Genomic DNA, 21412 nt, shown 5'->3' with positions numbered 1-21412 from the left:
AAAGGATCATATTAGATACACTCTGATGTGTACATATTAAGGGCAGCCTTCAAAAACAACCTTAGAAATTTAGATTGTACTCTGAGGGGAAAAAAGAGCTATAAGGGCCTAAATGGGCAGTAAATATGTGTGTGTGAATATTCGCTGAAAATACTGCTGGTTTAAATAATACACCAATAATACACAATAATACACAAATAAAAACACTCCCACTGGAGTAATAAAAAGATTGCAGGATTATTGCTGATTTTTGGACATTTTGAATAATATAATCCCGATGGGCCTTACACTTGCCAGAGGAGTAAAATTTAACTCCACCTCCAAATATTTAAAGTTTTTAACTTGTTCATTTGGGTGTTCATTTAATTTCCAGGACTGGACTCTAGGGTTTGGACACATACTAAAATAACTACTAGAATAATTTAGTTCCAGTGTTTTTTCCTTACAATACACAGCCAGAGTGCACAAAGCTCATTTTAAACCTACTGGGGTGTGTGTGATAACAGTACAGCATTATCTGCCTACCAAATATCGCAATGTGTTTATCATCCAGCTTTGTTGGATGATGTGCAAAGTTATTTACCTAGTCACAATAGAATTTATACGTATTTTGTGCTATCTCAGCTGGTCCTCAAAAATGGGTTGTTCAGTTACAAATGTTGATGATGATTGTGGTGGTGGTGGTGGTGGTGATGATGATGATAATGATATTTTTGGTCATGCACTTACCAAAAAAAAAAAAAAATCAAAGAAAAACTATCTCAAGACAAATGAAACTTTTGACTGCTGACCAAACCAAGGGTTTTAGGCTCCTTTATTCTTTCCAAAGTGCTATTGAAAAGGTTTCCCCTTCTCACATTTACTTTGTGAAAATAAACAGGACTCAACCTACTATTTCATTGGGGTTTCAGTTCTGCAGTATTTCTTTATTCCACAACAAATTTCATACCAAACTTTCTTTTATATAGCAAGGAATGCTCAAGTAAATGCTTCTTACGATGTATAAGAGCCAGACACAATACGTAAGGGACAGAAATGCTAGATTGTTCAGTTGGTTATCCAGCACAAAAAAAAATGTAAATATTGTGAAATGGACCTGGGAAGGTCACTTGGAAGTAAAATCTACATTTAGCTATAAGCATTTACGCATTTAACCTTAATTCCCTATTCTGCTGTCTCCCAAAGACCTTGTGTAACATCTCTGATCATCCCCAGCCAACAGTTATACGAGCAACGGGAATCATAGCCCAATATATTTTGAATGTTTGAAGTTAATACAAGCTTTTTACACCACTAAATAATATAACTGGAACACTCACAAACCCTATAGATTTCTACAGCATATACTGGTTTTGCATTATATATTTTTTTATTATTAGATTTATATCCCACCTTTATTTGTACAGCTTACAGCAGCTTACATAATGTTCCTATGTTCTATTTTCCCCAACAACAACCCAGTGAGGTAGGTTGGGCTGAGAGACAGTGAATGGCCCAAAGTCACCCAGGCGGCTTTCATGCCTCAGGGTGGACTAGAACTCACAGTCTCCCAATTTCTAGACCAGTACAGTACCTCAACCGCCACACTAAACTTGCTCCAAATTTTACTATAGTACATTGGTTCATATTACTTGAAAATTGTTTTGCACATAATGGAAACAGTGTATTATAGTTTCAATTCACTGTAACTGCATCAAGATACAACAATGTTTTCTTCAAATTCTATTAAATGTAATTCCCACTCTGTATAGCATTATTTTTCCATGCTGAAGTCTGTACAGTGGTACCTCGGGATACGAACTTAATCCGTTCCGTGACTCTGGGCGTATCCCGAGTTGGTCGTAACCCGAAGGAAATTTCCCCATAGGGTTCAATGTAAATCCGGTTAATCCGTTCCGCCCTCTGAATTTGGTCGCACCCCGAGGCAAATTTCCCCATAGGGTTCAATGTAAATCCGGTTAATCCGTTCCGCCCTCCGCCCGAATTTGGTCGCAACCCGAGGCAATTTCCCATAAGGTTCAATGTAATTACCGTTAATCCGTTCTGGCGTCCACGGACCACACGGAAAGCGGCCGGGCGCGGCGTGGTGCGGCGCGAAAATGGCCGGGTGCAGCGCGGCGCGGCGTGAAAACGGCCCGGCGCAGCGCGAAAACGGCCCGGCGCAGCGCGGCGCGGCGCGAAAACAGCCCGGCGCGGCGCGAAAACGGCCGCGGACCACGCGGCAGGGCCGGAAAAACAGCCGCGGACCACGTGGCACGGGCGGAAAAATGGCCGCGGACCACGTGGCACAGGCAGAAAATGGCCGCGGACCACGTGGCACGGGCGGAAAATGGCTCGTACCCCGAGGCGGAGTTCGCAAACCGAGGTAAAATTTTGGGGCCAGAGCTGGTCGTAACCCGAAAAATTCGCAAGCAGAGGCGTTCGTATCCCGAGGTATCACTGTACTTGGTCTTTGAATGGCACGTCAGGTACTATACGCCACTGTCGTGTGGGAAAAAAACTAGGCCGAAGCAGCACAGATTTTTATTACACCCCGACCTCTCCTCCCAGTCACTGCTCCAAATTCTTACTTTGGTTTCATGCATGAACCAGGAATCAATTTGAAATGAACTCTGGTTTTTGTTTTTTGTTTTTTAATCTTGAGTTGTTTTGCTTACTTCTTTAATTAACTAGGGTTTATTATCCTATATCTGCCTACAAGAAACCCCATTTATTCCACGTGCAGTAAATGGCGATTAAAGAGCAGTTTTTCTCCAATAATTAGCCTACCACTGCACATCCAGCTGGAAAAAGCCCTGATTTAATAGGAAAAAAACAACCTGTGAAGGCAGACTCTGCTCCCAGCCCACATCCTAAACAACCTGTCACCCCTCACATATTGCTGCTATACAACTCACAACATGCTGAGGAAGTACAGCCAAATGATAAGGGTTTCAGGAAGTTATAGCTCAGCACATTTGTACTTTCAATCTATCTCTGCCTTAGGCATAAAATGAGACTTCACACAGCATCATCTATTGTCAACACTGATTTTCTTGCCCACTTGCCAAATTTTGTATTACTGTAGCTGTGGAAAGATATCAGGCATCAGTTTTTAAGTCCTAAGTATTACTAGCTGTGGACACATATCAGGTATCAGCTTTGAGAACAGCAAAAGTCCAGTCACACTGAGCTGGCTATTCACTCCTAACAGCCACCTCAATGTGATTGGAGTTTTGCTGTTCTCAAAACTCTGTGGCACAGGAATCTATTATGGTTAAAGAAAGTTGCTAAAAAAAAGTGAAAACTGAACTACAAAATAATTATAATGTACTCCATTAATAAAACCATCTGGTTTTCACTTCCAAAAGCAGCTCTGTTACCAATAATACATTTTTAACACTTACATCTACAGCATCAAATAATATCTAAGCAATACGGAAGACACTCAAGGGAAATCATCATTCTTTTGCAAAACTTCTAAAATATCTTTTTAAAATGTTTTTGCTGTACTCCAGCCATTTCATTGTCAATGTTGTCTCAGAACCTTAATAGAAAACAAAACATTTAAGACTACAAGGAGGTATTTAATACAAGCTAGTTAATTTAGAAAAGTGTGTCTTTATATTACCACTACAGTTTTATTAAAGAAAAGACACATACCTTCTCCATCCCATTGGTAGATTTCATTTAAGTGATGTGTATTTCAGGGTTCAAGACACTATGGATTATATTTAGGTGTCCATAAAGACCCAAATTATTACATAGTATCATTCGATAGCCTTCAGAGAAAAATGTATTAGGCAGCTTAACTGATCAATAAACTCCATTTCAGCAAGCTGAATAGCCTTATAACTTCACTTGATTGCTAACAACTTTTTATGAAACACACTCCCAATGATTTCTGAAGTTGCATACTTTAGATAAATCAGTATTATGTCATACATCATTATTAAGAATTTGACTCTATTTTAAACCTTAAGAAACTTTAATAATGTTTCATTAAAAAAAAAGCTATATCATAGCTTTGCCTATGAATCTATTTCAGCTATTTTCCAGTGTGTCCTTCCTTTGACATTGTGTGCTTTTTAAACATTAGGAACAGGAATTGCTTTTTTACCATGCACCTTCTATTCTATCAGTGATGCTTGCCTGTATTAATCAACTGAGCATTTTTCTTTGCCAGCAGAGTTCAGAAAAATGTGACATTTTATAACATTTCAAGAATTTCTTCAAAATAATCTATAAGAAACATTGCTATTCCTTTTTGTTTAGCCGAATCATAATAGAAAGCCAGAGAGCAGCCAAAAGTATTTTTCCCTGCCGTTCTGAATAACATGGACTAGCTGCTCCAAAGCTGTAAAGTTTTGACACAGAAGCGTAGCTTTACTGCTATTGTGCACACTCAAGGACAAAATGGTCTATTTTTCATTCAACCTATTTCAAATCCTACATCTCTAATGAGTTTCACATTACAAATTTCTATTTTGGTATCTGTTCATGTTAGCTACATAAAGCTAACCAAGGAGTATTTTCATGACCATTACTGGATAAAAATGGGGTAGGTTTATCACCTGTTGGCCCCCAAGTTCTGCTGAATTATACTAACTACTAGTATCCCTCACAGACCTGGTGGCTGGAGCTGTCTTAACTCAACAATATTTGAAACAATAACATAAAAAAAAAAGAATTGTTTTTGGATCCCCTCTCCAGTTCCTACACAATTAAACATTCACAAACGCCAGCAATCATCACCCAGATAAGCAGAGATTAACACCAAGATTAACACCAGACAAACAATCAAGGAGTAAACAATACCCTAATCAAGAAACTGCCAAAAAAAGGGGGGGGGCAACACTGGCAGGACAAGCTATTGTATATAAACAGCATGCAAACCCCACTCCATTCTAGCACTGAAGATGTTTGCTTGTTTGTTTATTTATCTATTAAATTAATATGCTGCCCATCTCCCACAGAGAATGACCCTGGGCAGCTCACAATTAAAACCAAATATGAAAACAGTAAAAATATAAATATCCATATTAAATTAGCTAAAAAATAATGCTATATAAGAAGACTATATATGTTAAAAAAAAACTATAAAATTCAAGATGACAGGGAGGCAGAATCAATTACCTCACGAGCCAAGTCCAGCAATGTGAGCCCCCATCAGGTCCCCAGACCATTTGGCAACGCCAAGATTTCACACTCTTCCTGAAGGTCATGAGACTGGGGGGGGCACCGCACCTCAGGAGGCAAGTTGTTCCACAGATCTTACTTGGCCAGGTAACGAAATGTTTGCAAGAAAACAACCAATCTCAGAGAACCCCAAGGACTCCTCAATTCATAAACAGCAGCCATAATTTCTTGCTGCTGCTCCCTTGTACCTGTTCTTCAGGGCTGAGTTGTGTGTGCATTTTGTTTAAACAGTACTTCTGCCTCTGTGGGAGCACAGCAGCTCACTGCTATTTATTAAAGTAGTCTGTCTTTGTTCAAGTGTAAGTCTGAAAAAAGTTGTGCCTGATTTAAGAACTGGCTCTTTAAAGCAGTTAAATATAAATACATACATACACACACACACACACAAACACAAACACAAAGACATGAAGCATGAAAAATTTACAGAAAGAAAAAAAGGGTAAAATACAATACAATAATACAATATACAAAATACAATAAAGTCATTGATATTACATTTTTTCAAATATGTCCTTATTTAACTTATAAAGTAATGACATATGTTATATCACTTATTAAGGGAGAGTCTAAAAGTTGCCATCAAGCTTCAAACTAAGAGTATGTGGTTAACACAGTATAATCACTAATTAGAATTATAGATTTTAACAAATTAAGTCAACACTAGGAATCTATTTTTTATATAAAATTGAAGAATAAACTCTAAAGAAAGAAAGAAAATTAGGTCATACAAAACCACAGGGTAAATTATAATTCAAGAATTGTTTCCAGTTAGAATTGAATTGTACATTAGATTTACTTTTTAAATGCAAAGTTATTATGGACATCAAAGCATAGTCCCATAACTTAATTAGCCATTCTTCCAAGGAAGGGATCAAACACTGTTTCCAATAGCCACAGTTAACATACTTTGCCACAGTTAACATATACAAAGCTAGTTCAATATACTGTACTTTGAAGGAAAGTGTGGTTTAGTAAAACTTAATAAAAGCATCTCTGGCTGCAGAGGAAATTCAACCTTTAAAAATTGTTTCATTCTAATAGAAATCATTTTTCAAAATTGTTAAATTTTACCACATTGCCCCAAAATATATAAAATATATATAACTTATTTGTTGCACTTCCAACAATTTTTAGAAAATGAATTATTCATTTTAGCAACCAAGACTGCCGTAATGTACCAACAATAAAACATCTTGTAATAATTTTCTAATATTCAGGATAATTTTTTCTTCCAATTAAATACCCATTGTTTCATCTCTATTAACAGCATTAAAATTCTGCATTCATTTAATCATGCAGTCTTTAACCTGCTATATATCTGAGTCATATTTCACCAATAGTTTATAAATTAAACCTTGTATATAAATGTTTTGTTATGTCAAATTCCATGTATGTATTTCTTTTTTTGTTTTTTTAAATTAATCTGATAGCGTGGCCCAAGACCATATTGCTGTATACATTCCTTTAATTATATGAAAGAATCTTTAGGTTACATAATTGTAAGTACAATGTTGTCAGCAAGTAATTTCAGTTTACATTCTTGTACCACTAGTCAGTTTACAGCAATTTTGTTTTACATATTTGCTAGTGGTTCTAGGGCCAACAAAAATAAAGGAGAAAAAAACAACCTTTACTTGTCTCCTTCAATATAATATATGACTGTGATAATAAATAAACAGCCATTTGCTATTATTTTGATTTTTTTGTTCTTTATAAATATGCTAATGCCACATAAGAATCTTTGAACAGCAACCCATTCTTGCTTCAAAAAGGTGGACATAGAAGCCCATTCCAAATTGTCAAAAGCTTTTTCTGCATCAAGAAAGAAAAGATGATGGCTACTTATTTATTTGCCTTATCAATAACATTCAGCATGCATCTAATAACTTTGCATATACTCTTCAGAAGAAATCTGATTTGATCAGGAAGTTAAAAATCTGCTTATTCACTTAGCAAGAATTGCTGCAAAAATCTTACAATATACATTTAGTAAAGAAATAGAAATCTATTGGCTTTAGGACTGAAGCCCTTCTTCCAAAGAATTTTCAAGCCTAGATTGTACTCCCCAACAAATGACAAATCAAGATCAGAAAACACCAGTTATTTCATAATTTATAAACTCTTCAACTAGTTTGAAAATAAAACCTTATGCAGTAAAACCTTAATTTACTTAACCAAATGAAGGAAGTGGGGTGTGCCCATTTAGTCATAAATGTCTGCTAAACATCTCATTCATGGTTATGGAAATTATATGAAATTAACATTAATTGCTTATTCAGCAGAATCCAGCAGAATAAGCAGAATTGCTTATCCAGCAGAATCCAGAACACATCATGCCTTGTTAAAACTCAAATTATTTTTCTGACACATACACACCAATACACACCCACTAAAACAGAACTGTGAACTGCTGTAAAAAGGTTGTAATTATGGCCCCTGACAAATACGTCCTCCAGGAAACGCCAATGTCGCAGCAGCTCCGAAAGAGATGTTGGACAGATGCACAACAGTCAGGGAATCCAACATATCAAAATCACTTCTCACTCTCTGACATACTCCAACATTTGCAAGCAATTTAGGAAAAGCCAAATAAAATATAGTCATGCATGAACAGAAAGTGAATAGTCACAGTCATAACTTTACCCCTATTTCTGTTCAAGATTGGAACATATTCTATCTTCCATTCTTATTTATAAATTCATGTTAACATAACCAACCTGTTACTTTGTTGGAGAAGCAGTTAAAGCATACATCTTTTAAGTATATTTATAGAAGTACAGGTAGTCCTTGCTTAATGATCCTACTTGGGACTGGCAACTCCACCACAGTGGGAATTCACGTGACCACACTGTGCTTTCCAGTTGGAAAGAGACAAGACTACTCCATTTCATAGCTTCAGCTTTTGTTTGCCTCCTACTTACTGCCTACTTACTGTTTTTTACGCACCAAAAGCAATGCGATCGCACCAGCAGCCCGGGGCTGGGAGCCACAGGTACACTACGCAAACAGCTTACTCTACTCAGGCAAAGGAGAGATTGCCTATAGAAATCACCTGCTTTTTTTCTCCTGCTCTCAGAGCAGAGAGATTGGAGAGAAAGAGATTTCAAGAGAGTAAGCTGTTTGCGTAGCACACCTGTGGCTCCCAGCCCTGGGCTGCCAGCATAACTGCATTGCTTTCAATGTGTAGAAGAGCAAACAGCTTACTTTCTTGCAACAGATTACTTTCTTCAATCTCTCTTCTCTGTAAGGGGAAAAAGAAAGAAAAAAAAAACATGAGTCAGGCACAGGACATGTACTGACTGTCATGACAATCACATGACTGAGGAAAGCTGCAAAGGTCATAAATGGTTGTAAACAGGCTATAAAGTTATTTTTTCAGCACGGTTGTAACTTCGAACTGTCACTGAACGAATGGTCAGTAAGTAAGGACTACCTGTACACTGGAATACTTTGAGATAACTTCAATATATACTTGTGCATGTTTCAATCTGAAACATATTTAAGTTTATTAAGTGGAATAGATAAGGAAGCATTAGTTCAAAACTATATATAAAAGAATAATTTCCTTACTCCTAATCATATAAAGCAGAGATCAACTTTAGTTAATGTTGCATTATAAAATATTTCTCAAAGAAATAAGGTTTATTCAAAAACTCCCTATAAACAAATAAAACTATCATAAATTTATTTTTAAAAATCATCACAAGCATATATAAAAAAAAATTAGCAAAAATTCATTCTTTAACTATATTTTACAAAAGCTTGAATGAGCAGAATAATGATTTTATCAACAATTTGAATGTTATGTGGACTTACATAGGTGGAAACTTTATTAAAAGTAGATCCATTTTATGAAGGAGAGGAGAATACTGTCATTTGTTTATTTATTTATTGAATTTATACCCAATGCAGTCAACTGACTCTCACCGCTTACAAGGTATACAGCACTATAACAGTTAAAAAAATCCATGGTAGAATAAAATATAAATAAAGATAAAGAAATCATTGCAGAACTTTCAGTAGCTGTTTTTACAAATTTAACATTTTCTAAATAGATTTTATAATTACTATGAAGCAGCCTACCAATTACATAATTACAGTCTACCTGTTTGCTGCTAACAATGAGTTTCCAGAAATCTAAGTAAGCAAGAAAATCACAGTAGCTGCTGTATTCAGCAAAAGGGTAGAGTGATTGGTGAAGTTAATAATAAATTGTTTGGATCTTGTATCAACAAAAAAAGTGTAAGAGAAAATTACTGTGACAATTTTTTTAATATGGGCTCAGACAAAGGGCACTTTCTGCAAACTAATTTGAACACAATTACAGATACTGAGGTACATACCAAAGTACAAAATTCACATGTACAAAGGGCACAGGCCAACTTCAGATGCAATGTTTTAAATGTACCATAGCAGCATTAGAAAGGGGTGAGAGTGTTTTAAAGCATGTCTGAAAACTATAAATAAAAGCATAGGTAGATGATATGGTGTGAAAAAATATTACTGTATAACCAGTGTCCACATCCAATTACAAGAAGCTAGCCTGTAATAGATTTGATTTGATTTGAAGAAGCAAGGCCCAGTAATATAAATCAGTGCCTTATTTAACCAGGATCTCAAAGTCTTCTTATTGCACTTAACAATTAGGAGGGAGGGAGGGAGGGAGACACAGACAGACAGACAGATGTTACAATGTTGATACAAATCTGTTTATCCATAATTATAAAATCAGATGCCTGTGGGTGTACTGAATACCATCAATCTTGTATGGAAAAGTAAACTACTTTAAGTAGATAAATTTGTATAATTTTAACATTTGTCATCCCATATGTACATATACTTTTCAATTGATACCCAATTTCAGTTCAGTGCTGCACAGTATTTTGTGGCCTGCACCTTGTTTTCTCAAGTTGCAGCATACTATACTTTCACATTACAAGTTGGAAGTTTACTTTTTCAAACACTTCCTATGAAAAGTCCTTCACGAAGAGGATTCAAATGGTAGAACTTTAAATACTGTAATTAAGAGCAGGAGGCCTGACTATTTTTCCAGTTCTTGCCTATGTAGACTTCATAATACAATTACTTTTATGCCTATTCAAGTCTAACTTGCACACACTTTTCATCATTAATGATATTCCTGAACTGAAATAATGTTGTATACATGAACTTCTAAATAGTACCCTACATTAAGACGCATCTTGTCATTCATGGTATTTATTCTTGATTAATTAAATGAAGGCTCCTGTCCTTTACCCTTTACATGGGAATAAGTATTTTCTGTGGGACTTGTTTCTGAATAAACATGATTAGGATCTGGCTTCAAAGAATGACAAAATCCTGTCCATGGATATTCTTCAGCAATCCCTCTTCAGCTAAATCAGTGTTTTTCAACCTCAGTAACTTTAGGATGTGTCAACTTCAACTCCCAGAACTCCCCAGTCAACCATGCTGCCTAGGGAATTCTGGGAGTTGAAGTCTATACATCTTAAAGTGGCTGAGGTTGAGAAGCACTGAGTTCAAGAAATCAAGATCATGATCAAAATTCAGTACAATCCTAGACAAGTACCTGCAGTTAAAGTCCTTTTTATTAAACAATAAGGCAGTTAAAATTACTGCAAGGCCTATCCTCCTTGTCTCTAAGGATTGCTGCCTTCTTTCTTGTTTCTTTTTCTAGATAGTAACCTGTGCATATGCAGACGACCTGAAGCGTGCACGTGATGGTAGAAAGGGGGGGACTGTTATCGTCATGCTACGTGGCGCAACCAGGAAATAAATTCATAACTTGGGGCGACAAGGAAATAAAATAAAGCAATCATAGCCTGCCCGTTTGCTTTCGCTTTACTTCTTCTAGATCAGAAGGACATCCGTGTGCGTGTGCCGCCCCGTCTGTCTATTTGCACTTGGGAGTTTCGAAATCTCAGTTAACAGAACAGGAGGGGTAGAGAAACCACAGGCTACATCGCCGCCTTTAGCACATTGTGCCCCGGCACGTAACGGCGAAGCAACAGCGGCACTCGGCTGCAGCCGGACATCAACAGGAAAAGATCTAAGCCGGCCTTCTCTCGCCATGAACCGCGCTGCCCAGCTGGCAGAAGCGAGAGCAGCGGGCGCAAATTACGCACCCAGAAGCAGACCGTCCATGTCAAAGATCAGGTGAGTGACAGGCTGCACCGGCGGTGGGTGGCACGAGGACGTAGCCATTGCGTCGCCGCTGCGATCTCTGCCAAGGCGCCCTTCCTGCCCATGCGCGCTACGACAGCAAGAGGGGCGGGGCTTCGGGGGCGAGGTGGATTGGCCGCTGTCAAAGCTTTCTCCGGGCGCTGGCGGATTAACATTCCGCCAGGGTCAGCGAAGGGCAGGCGCGGGCGGGAGCGAGGGCGCAAGAGAACGGCGGTTTCGCTGCGCGCGCGCACCCACCCACCCCTTTTGCTCTCTTTCCGCTATGAAGTCGGGAGGAGGGCTGAGGCGGACCGCTTCGCTTGCGTGCGTGCGGGGTGATTAGCGGGCTGCTCTCACCTACTGAAAATGGGCGGGGTAGCTGCTGTAGCTGGAGCGCGGGAGGCAGGTGCTGGAGAGTCGTGGAGGCTGTGCGGCGAGGCGGGGGGCGGTGCGTCATTCAAAAGGTACGAGCGTGAATGACCTACAGAAATTGGACCACATGAACAAAAAAGCCGCAGGAACTGGACAGCGCTGCCTCGGTGGGTCTCTCTTTTCGAAGTGAAAGACATCTAACGAAGCACGCTTACTTGGAAATACAGTCAGGCGCTCACCCCCGAAGGCAGGATGTTACCCACACACAACCGGTGGACAGAAAAAGACATTCAGAGAGGATCTGGCCTTGGGTGGGAAACAAAAAAAGTAGCGTTAAAGCCCCGGGCCGTCTTCCTATGAGCATCGGAACTCCGACGACCTCGTCGCTGTGATCCAAACAGCTTATTGCTGATCCTACCGCGTATGGCTTAAAAGTCGTGGCAGTTCAAATTTGGAATTTTGGATGTAATACACCGGTATGATGGTGCATTTAAGTATTCCACAGTCCAGGGACCAACACTTACTTTATTGGAAAAGATTTTAAAATATAGTAGTAATGAGAAAGTCATATGGCTTCCTCATTCAGAATAACCCTATTCAGAATAGGGTTATCAGCCTTACTAACTGCCGTCTTCTTCATTGAACTAAGTTGGGCTAATTAAATATTTGTAAGGAAAGGGACTGTTCCATATGCAAGCATTAAAGTGCTGTTATCCAGTGCACAGCCAGCAGAAAAAGTGAATGTTGTGCCTTCAAGTCAGTTTTGACTCCTGGAGACTGCCTGAACTAGTCTCTGCAGTTCCCTTGGCAAGGTTTTTCAGAAGTGGTTTGCCATTGCCTGCTTCCCAGGGCTGAGAGAGGGCGACTGGCCCAAGGTCAACCAGCTGGCTTTGTGCTTAAGGCAGGACTAGAACTCAGGGTCTCCAGTTTCTAGTCTTAACCACTACATCAAACTGGCTCTTAGTAGAAAACTAGGCACCCTAAAGAAGCCTAGCCCCATGTCCATCCTCTTTTCTGCCTTAGCAAAGAAGTCAAATTGGGGCTCCATCTACATAAGAACTGGCTGAAGGAGAACAGGATGAGTGAAGAATCCCTATGGTGCCAGTCACAATCAGCAGGTTACCATAGATCTTCTGCCAGTTTTATCTCTTGGAATAGTCACTTGGTTGGATGGGAGGACTGGCACCAAAGGAGCTTTTTCTTGGCAGGCAAAATGGGGGAGCAAAGGAGTAGAAGCGTGTCTCCTCTCTATCATGGTGGGGCCATAGCATACAGCAGCAGGGGGGAGGAGAGAAGTTGTCATGGCTTGAAATAGGGGGGATGATGGCTTTTCCCCACTACCACCACTATGATACAGTTTCCACTGGGGCTTCAGCACTGCAGTGTCTAAGCTGCAGGAAGTAAGCAGCTGTACTATGGAGATGCCGCTGCTTGACTGGGGGGAATATAGCTGAAAGGCCATTTTCACTCCACATCACCTTGTCTATGGAAAGGGAAGCAAGGAAAGCATGACACTCCATGGAAGGGAGAGGGTCTTTTTGATGCCACAAGAACTGGGAGCAAAAAAAAAAAAACTACAACAGCTTGCTTTCACTCTTTCCCACGCCTCTTCCCTTCTTTTTTTCGTGCTTCTCCTGCTAATTGTTGGTTGACAAGAGAAGTAGGAGAGATGGCTTTTGAAACAACAGGGGATCCTTGACTTTTCCGCTGCCGAAAAGTGAATGAATCAGAAACCAGGGAACGTGCCCACGTGCCCACAGCAGCCTCAGCTAGCCAGTAGGAGCCAAGTAGGCCTCTGCTTCTAACCTTTCTCCAGTATGGTGCATTTCATAGATTGTGTGACTTGTGCAGGAAGAAACTGGAAAATACTTTAGAACTGGAACAGGAAAAAAAAGCTGCTTTCTTGGCTGGCTGGGTAATAGAAACAAGCCAGTGCCAAACCACTTTCATACCGTTGCCCAGAAAGTTATATAGTTATGTTCTTGAAGTCGGCAGGAATCAAGCTCTAATACTTTAGAGCTTGATTCGGGCGGGATACTTTAATTTTAGTAGGATTTATTTACAACTAAGCATTCAGATGTTACATTACCTTGTAGTTATGTGTTCTTTTATGTCTCATCCTTCTACCAATAAATAATGTCCAGGGCCACTGCACAAAAAATAACCACAAATGTAAATCAATATTTAATGTCTGAATACCACTTAACTAAAGAAGCTAAAAGGTGTTGTTCATAGTTCAGTTCAACAGCAGTTGTGTTGGAAGGAACTAGTTTCACCAGCAATACTTTAAGGATGACAAACTGAAGGAAGAAAATAGAAATCTGCAATTGAGAGAGACAGTCCTTTTAGAAATACTTCGCGTTATACAATTGCACTGAACATGATTCAGTTCTGCATTGTTCCACTGTTATCCATTCTTGAATAAGGCATTAAAGAGTGTGCTCACCAAAGCCCTAAGTGTTCATAAAATATTTACTGTGTAACGATTATACCTTTTTGAGATAGTACCTTTGATCCAGAGAATCTGGGCCACATTTAATGTTTCACCTTGACACCTGAAACTAAAGAAAAATTAGTTCCAGCTATTTCATGTTCAATAAAGAGATGCTAGGGCTGTCATTGAATTCTTAGGGTCATAACTTTGTTTTGCACCAATATTTTTGTACCTGACTTCTGTTGTCAGATTCTGCAGACTGGATGACTGCCCAGTACTGCTTTGTAAGAAAGGTATATTAAAAGCATCTTTTTGTAATTTCTTGCTAATCTTTGTTTTGATTTGGAGCTGAACAAAAAAGATAAATGAGATCCAACTCCAAACTGATAGGACATCCAAGTCTTTTTAGTGCTTATTATTTTTCCTAACACGTGGAAATATTAAAATAGGTTTTCCTTAACTGAAAGAATCTAGTTTCAAATAATCCCTAGACCTGGAGATTAGCTATAAAAAAGATAGATTTCTGTTTTTGTAACTCCACGTGATATTGAGTAAGCCATTTCATTTTCAATGTAATAATAAATATAAATGAATAATGTGGTATGATCCAGAAAATTGTTTTTGAGATACAAAGAAGCATGACCTATTTGCTTAACAGTCATGGTAATATTCTGTATATAGAGAGAAATAGCATAGTATCTGATAAGTTATTACTAACGAGGGTCTGGTCAGCCAGATTTGTGGACTTCACTTACAGAAATAAAATCCTATGATTACTCTCTAGAGGTAAATTACATCTGATTTTTTTTTAAAAAAAATGTCTTCTATTTGCAGATTAGAAATATGCTTTCAAAGTATTTTATTTTGTTTGTTCTAAAAATAACAATTAATACACACTGGTCTTAGGTTTGTTTCCTTGGAAGAAATTCCTTTAGTTCTAGGGAACTCAAAGATGCATTGGATAAAGTTCTTATCAATTTTTAAACTAAGAACTCATAATATTATCCTGTTTATAGCTAAAGTCTGTAACAAAACAGAAGAATATCTGTGTATTATAATCATTAACTGAAACAAAATAAAGAATCCTGAAAAGGGGGAAAAAAGGAACAAGAAGAACACTTGGCTTATATGCATGTTTAGTGATATGTATAACTTTGTTCCCAAGAAACTGATACATAAATATATGTAATGCAACACTTATTTCTAAGTTCACAGATACAGAGATGAACTTTTAATCAATAACCTAAAGGTCCTAAGACTAGTTAACGCAAAGGGGGTTCTGCAGGCAGGTCAAGATAGCAGCCCTAAATGCGTAATCAAAACCGTGTTCCTTTTTAATGGGGTTAAATGTACGATATTGATTGCATGGGTATGACTATCGTTTTGATTTTTTTTAATTCCTCCCCACCCCCCACCCCATGGATTCCCCTATTCACACATAACAACAGTCTGGTTTGAGATATGGTATGATCAAGCCAATTATAATTTGAAAAATATGGTTTCTAGTTTAATGTGTTGCATGCACTTAGTTATGGTCTATTCTGAAAACCGTACTTAAATACATGACCTAGATATAACTTAGCAAGATATATAAATGAAGGCTAATAGTCCGAATTACATGGTCCAAGGAATTTCTTAACATTTTCCACAAAGATATCTCATCACAATAAGAGATGGTCCTGGGTATATATATCAACTTTATATTGATGAAGACTATACAAGGCCATCCTTGACAGCTGTGCCATGGCAATATCCTGGATCACTGTTCTTTAAAGGTCAAGTTATCAGCTTAAACTGGACCTAGAAATTCATCAGCTGCAATGCCAATGTAACATCTTCAAAAGAAATACATTTTGTATTATGTATCTTTTCCAAACACTTTTCAGTGTTTTCTGCAGAACTATCACGGTGATCACATTGCAAAGTTGTCATCTGTGCTTAAGGGTTACTAGATTGCAGACTTCCTAAGTGATCTTGATGTATGTAGGCTGCATAATAATTCCTTGCATTTCTTTCCTGATTATTTAATTGGATTATCTCTTGGTAAACAACATTGACTTAAGTTCATCAACATTTGGCAGCAAAGGTAAAACCTGTTTAAAAAACGTTATAAAATGAATAAAATGTAAGTAGTCCTATAGTATTTTCACAGATTATAAAATCAAAGATGGATTATCTTTTAAAGGACATTTGAAAGGGAGTTTGTGTAATGCAGGATCACAATCACAATTTTTTCATAGATACTACAGGCTTTTATGTGACCCCTGTTTGAAATGTCTTGCTCTGAATCTTATCATGATGATTTTACATGTTAGCAACAGTCATAAGGAACATTTGCAAATAATGTCAGGTAAAATATTTTCAGGACACAGCTATATTCATGTACTTAGATACTGGCAATTACAGTTTAGGCCTTAACTAAAACTAAATTACGCAACATCCATAGGATCTTGTTACTTTCATTACAAAGCACCGCAGCAGTGTCACACCTCAAGCTCCATATCTTTCATATTTGTGTGTGCTATCTTAATTCATGTACAAAAGGTGTGAAGCAAGGCCAACACAATGCTTTTATCAATGACCCCCTTGCCCCAGTTACCCATGGATGTCCATGATATTCTGCTTGTTGTTTAGAAGGATACGATGACCTAGTTCATATAACCCACTAAGCCATAAATTTTGGCTTGCCTGTTGTACAAACCTAGCCAATTATGGTTTATTTAATAAATCATATTTAAATAAGCCACTGTTTAATAATGGACTGCAAGTATTTTCAGAACAAATTACCTGGGCTTCTCTGATTTTTTTTTCTTCATAATGATTTTCTTATTGATTTGACAATCTAACCACAGTAACATAGGATAAGGCACCCTGAAAATCACATTAAAAGGGTTTAGGATGGGATAAAATGCTGCTGTTTATGAGAGGAAAACATCAGAAATACTGCAGTCCGAAGAAAAGCTCCTAGATGCAGTCCAAGCTAGAAGATCCATTTTTCCTTTGCTCCCCCTTTAACAGAGATGCTCCCTGCAGCTTACAAGAGTCTGCACAATGTTTCAGAATCTTTAGCCAAATTGCCAAGGGGATGTTGATAGTGTCTGTGCTCCCCTCAGATTTATTTTCTGATAGTTATTCTTCACTTCTACAAGGGCATTACTAGACATGATTTCAGATGTGGCTTCAGGAAACTGATTCCATGTCAGATTCTACTGATCAGTCAACGACATCAGTAGGTGCTTTTCACTCTTGCAGGTCCTGGTTTCTTCCACTGCAATAGCAGTGCTTTGTGCAAACAGGGAGCCTCACCATTGCAGCAGAAGGAAGCTGAATATTAGAAAGGTTCGAGGATACTATTTCTCAGTTTGCATCTTACGCAGATCTCAAATTATATCTGATAAACTATGGCCTAAGAGATTCAACTGTGAACTAAAAAAGAGGAGAAAATAGTTCATGGGAGAACTGAAAAATTGTCCCTACTGCCAGTTATTAAACCAAATAGTATATCAATTTCTTTTCTTTTCCAGAGCTTAGGGGTATTTGGTTCTCACCAGTCAAACAGTTATGAGCCAAAGTAAATTAGGGAGAATAAGGATAGAAGAGTTGTTATTTTTGTTTCTCATCACAAGATCTAGAGCTCTGCTTTGCATGTGGATGGATGTAAGTCCCTGTAACTGAAGCTGGGCTACAGAGAGGAGATTCTTCTCATGTACTGCCCTCTCTGACCTGCAGTCTCCCTCACTGGATCTACCCCCTCCCCCCAAAAAAGAATTCTATAACCAAACAAAGTTAAAATAATTCAATACAAAGGGAGAAAAAAAATCATAAAACAAATTCACAAGGCAGATACATATATATTGGGTTCTTGTAGCATCCTTACTCTAATGCTGGGGAAAAAGACAGATTTTCAGGAAGGCCAAGAGGATCAGTGCCTTCTGAATCTCAGGGAAAGGCTATTCCATAAGACAGTCATTGTGCCTGAGAAGGAATGCCTCTTTGGACCAAACAAGGTGACACATTTAACAGATGGGACCAGTAGCATGCCCACCCTGTCAGAACAGTGGAATAGGTAGAAACCCTTGGAGATAAGCAGTCCTGCCAGTAACCTGGCCCTGTGTGTGGCCGCTTTAACATTTTTGGGTTGGATACCAAAGAAAGTGAACAAGAAGGAAGATGCCAGGATGGTTGCAATTAATTAAAGTTTCTTAATGAAGTCCCAATATTTACAGCATTGGATGAATCCTACCCCAAACAACCACAGTGAGCCTGGGTAGTAGAAGGAATTCCTAGAATGGAATTGACTCACAAAGGATTGTTTTCTTTGCTTTCACTACATACTTTCATACTGTTTTTAGCCCTTCAAACTCTCTCTTCCACCACCTCCAAGTTGCTTAGCATCAGCAAGGGAAGGTTACACATTAATGAGGATTAGCTACATTGTTAAGTTTCTAGCTGGTATTGGGAGCCTAGTTAAGACAAAAGTGGGAAATAATTATCTAACTGTGATTAGAGTGCGAAGTTTCTTATTTCACAGCTCATGAGAATCAATAGAAAGAGCTAGCTTGTCTAAGCATCCTCTCTTTCTAGTGTTAATTTAAAAATGTGGGTCAGTCATAGGAGACAGTGCCATGCCGAGTTTTCCAAATGTAACCAGCTCCTTGAATTGTACATGGAACCATACTGGAAGCCAATATAACTCATGCATCAGTGGTGACATACAGGTGAATTTGGAGCACAGAAAATTGTGTGTTCCACTGCATTCTGGATCAGTTGAAGCTTCTGAATGTTCTTCAAGGGCAGCCTCAAGTAGAACTCATTGTAGTAATCAAAGTGGGAAAAGATTTAAGGCATGAATGACAGTAAGCAGAGCTTCCCAGCTGAGGAACAGGTGCAACTGGAGCACAAGACAAATCCAGATTTCACCTTAGAGGGTATAGATGATGATCTGAAGGTGAAGGAAAGTAGCCCTTTGTCATGCTCATATCAACTGTGGCTAATTATCTATACTGTCATCCACAAGGGATGGCTCACCACAGGAAGCTTATGGCACTGCCCAGTTTCTAGGAGGTGCTTGTGAAGTTTCTCAATGATATGGTACGCTATTCTACCACTGACCTTATCAAACTCTGAAACAGGGAGGTGATGAGGACATCGTACTTCTCTCTTACCACAGATACCAGGAATTAATAGATGCCCTGGCAAATGAAGCAGTAAAAATTATCCTGGAATGATAGTGGAAGAAAAAAAATAGTAAAGTGCTAATATAGGGATGAGTCCATGTTCAGGCCCACACCATGGTAATGAGGGCAGAAAAACATAATTATTTTTCTACCTTTATTTCATCAGTGGAATGCTGTCCAGTGGCATTGTTTCAGGTATTTTAAATCCTTTGGGGAAGGAAGAAGAGATTCCTTTAGGATTCTATGGCAAGTCTGCAAAACATTTTGCTATTTTTTGTTTCTAATTTGCTAATATTTAGACTCTGCATTAGTGGCATATAACTTGGTAACTGGAGCACAATCTTGCAAAGTCATTTGAAATTATTTTAAGCTTATGAATTCTGAGAAACCAAGGCATCATGAATTTGGCCACTGCCTGGATCTATGACCTACCTGATCTTTTAAGTAGCTAGGAGTTGAGGTGATCTGCAGGATTTTGGAGGTAGTTAATGCCTTTTTGACAAAGGAAATGGTTTCTCCTTGAAGGATGTAATGTGTTCCTTTACCTTAGGAACATTGATCTAACTCTATTAGTCAACTTCTGCTCAGTCTCCAACCTTCCCTTTTAAGTAGCGTGCTGATTAAGGTTGTACACAACAGCTCCAAAGGATGAAGCAGACTGTCTTGATTCATTTCAGTCAGTGTTCAGACCTGTGTATTGGATATAAATAGTATTTATTGATTTGCTGAATGGCCACCATCAGGACTTGGATTCATACATGCACCCATACCTGCATACATATAATTTTTAGGTTGCCCAGGGACTCTGGATGGCTTAACAAACAAAACAATACAATCATTAGTAAAATCCAATATATAGTGTCATCTATAGGGTCTGGCCTGTAAGGTTTACCCCGTTCGTCTAGAGAAACTCTTGTGACACATGTGTTCAACAAAGAAGTTTACTCAAGCGTAACATATGTAATTTCAGACAAAGCCAGGACTGGCTTGGCACATCTTGCAATACAATTTATAGTCCCCCCGTTTCTGCGCTTTGCCCCGTTGCTATGTTACAAATTCCCCACAGTAATTCCCCCCTTCACTGAAATGGCAGATTCAGTTTAGTTCTTTTGTCTCTTGATTGCTTCACCCCGCTGGCGTGGTTGTGGTCTTCATTAGTTCTTTCTGTTGCGCGCAAAGCTGGGGTTTTCCCAATCACGCGCTGATCGCTTTGCCGCTAGCCGCTGCTCAGCCCTTTGTCTACAGCGCCCGAGGCTAATCGGCACCGATACAAAACATCCGTTCTGTGGTTTTAGTTAAGCAGTCCCAGCTGGCCCATTAATCAGCTTGCAGTTTTCCCACTTCCCCTTTTTCCTTTGCTGTGCTCAGGCAGTGGAACTGACTCAGCACGGCTGGGCAATTCCCTAGCCGTGCCGCGCCAGCTGAATCTGACATGGCCATCTTGGCCCTATTACATCTTTCTGGCATGTTTGCTACCATCCACCAAGGTACTTGTAATGGTATGTGGGAATGACCTTGGGAGACAGGAGAAGAGCCGCAGACTAGGCAGTGGTCAAATAAGAGGCAGCTAAGCCCACATAAGGAATGAGGCCATGGCAAACGTCTCAGAAGGGACCCTCACTAGCTTCTTGGACTGGAAATAAATATATAAATGAATATTTGTGGGTAGAATGGAACCCATCACAATAGACATTCTCTAAATTTTGTACACACACTTCTACAAATTGCCATTATAACTAACAGTATCTGCTAATTTTTATGGCTCAATATGGTAATTAAAATTATTAATGAAATATGACTCCTTGTTAAAGTGATCATAGTTAACTAAGCACTTAATGTGAAATAAAAAAGAATCTGTTGAGACATGAAATATGAATTCATCATCAATATGATGCAGCTATCTAAAACAGAACAATCGAGCACCGTTAGAGAAAGCTTTGTCATAAATATTAAATGTGCAATTTAAACCAACTTTTATCACAAGCTGTAAAAACAAATCTTGTTGAAAGCAAGCCTTGATACTTTTCTTCAGCCATTTGCCACAATAGATTTTTGTTGTTACTTTAACCAAATCATGGAGTCCATGTCT

General features: G+C 38.6%; 2 protein-coding genes across 7 annotated transcripts in view; one reads left to right on the top strand and one right to left on the bottom strand.

Moving 5' to 3' along the window:
• PUDP (pseudouridine 5'-phosphatase) overlaps window positions 1-11445 on the bottom strand; it is a 54920-nt gene extending 43475 nt beyond the window's left edge. Inside the window, exon 1 of the mRNA XM_088144961.1 lies at window positions 11304-11445. Within this exon, the coding sequence (XP_088001087.1) occupies window positions 11304-11382 (79 nt within the window). The 5' untranslated portion in view covers window positions 11383-11445. The remainder of the gene's footprint in view (window positions 1-11303) is intronic.
• The window catches only part of STS (steroid sulfatase), a 134169-nt gene continuing 123657 nt past the window's right edge, over window positions 10901-21412 (top strand). Inside the window, exon 1 of one of the 6 annotated variants that reach the window (XM_088144959.1) lies at window positions 10901-11334. Coding sequence is in view for 1 of the 6 variants with exons in the window: in XM_088144956.1 (XP_088001082.1) it covers window positions 11249-11334 (86 nt within the window). In the remaining 5 variants the exon portion in view is untranslated. The remainder of the gene's footprint in view (window positions 11335-21412) is intronic. The other 5 variants (XM_088144960.1, XM_088144956.1, XM_088144955.1 and 2 more) reach the window with 5 other exon arrangements.

Source organism: Python bivittatus, unplaced genomic scaffold (genome assembly GCF_059951505.1).
Source record: "Python bivittatus isolate LINGU-HERP-01145 unplaced genomic scaffold, Pbiv_v1 ctg000350_np1212, whole genome shotgun sequence".
NCBI lineage: Eukaryota > Metazoa > Chordata > Lepidosauria > Squamata > Pythonidae > Python > Python bivittatus.
The sequence above is the reverse complement of the archived record's forward strand: the minus strand, read 5'-3'. Positions and strand labels throughout refer to the sequence as shown.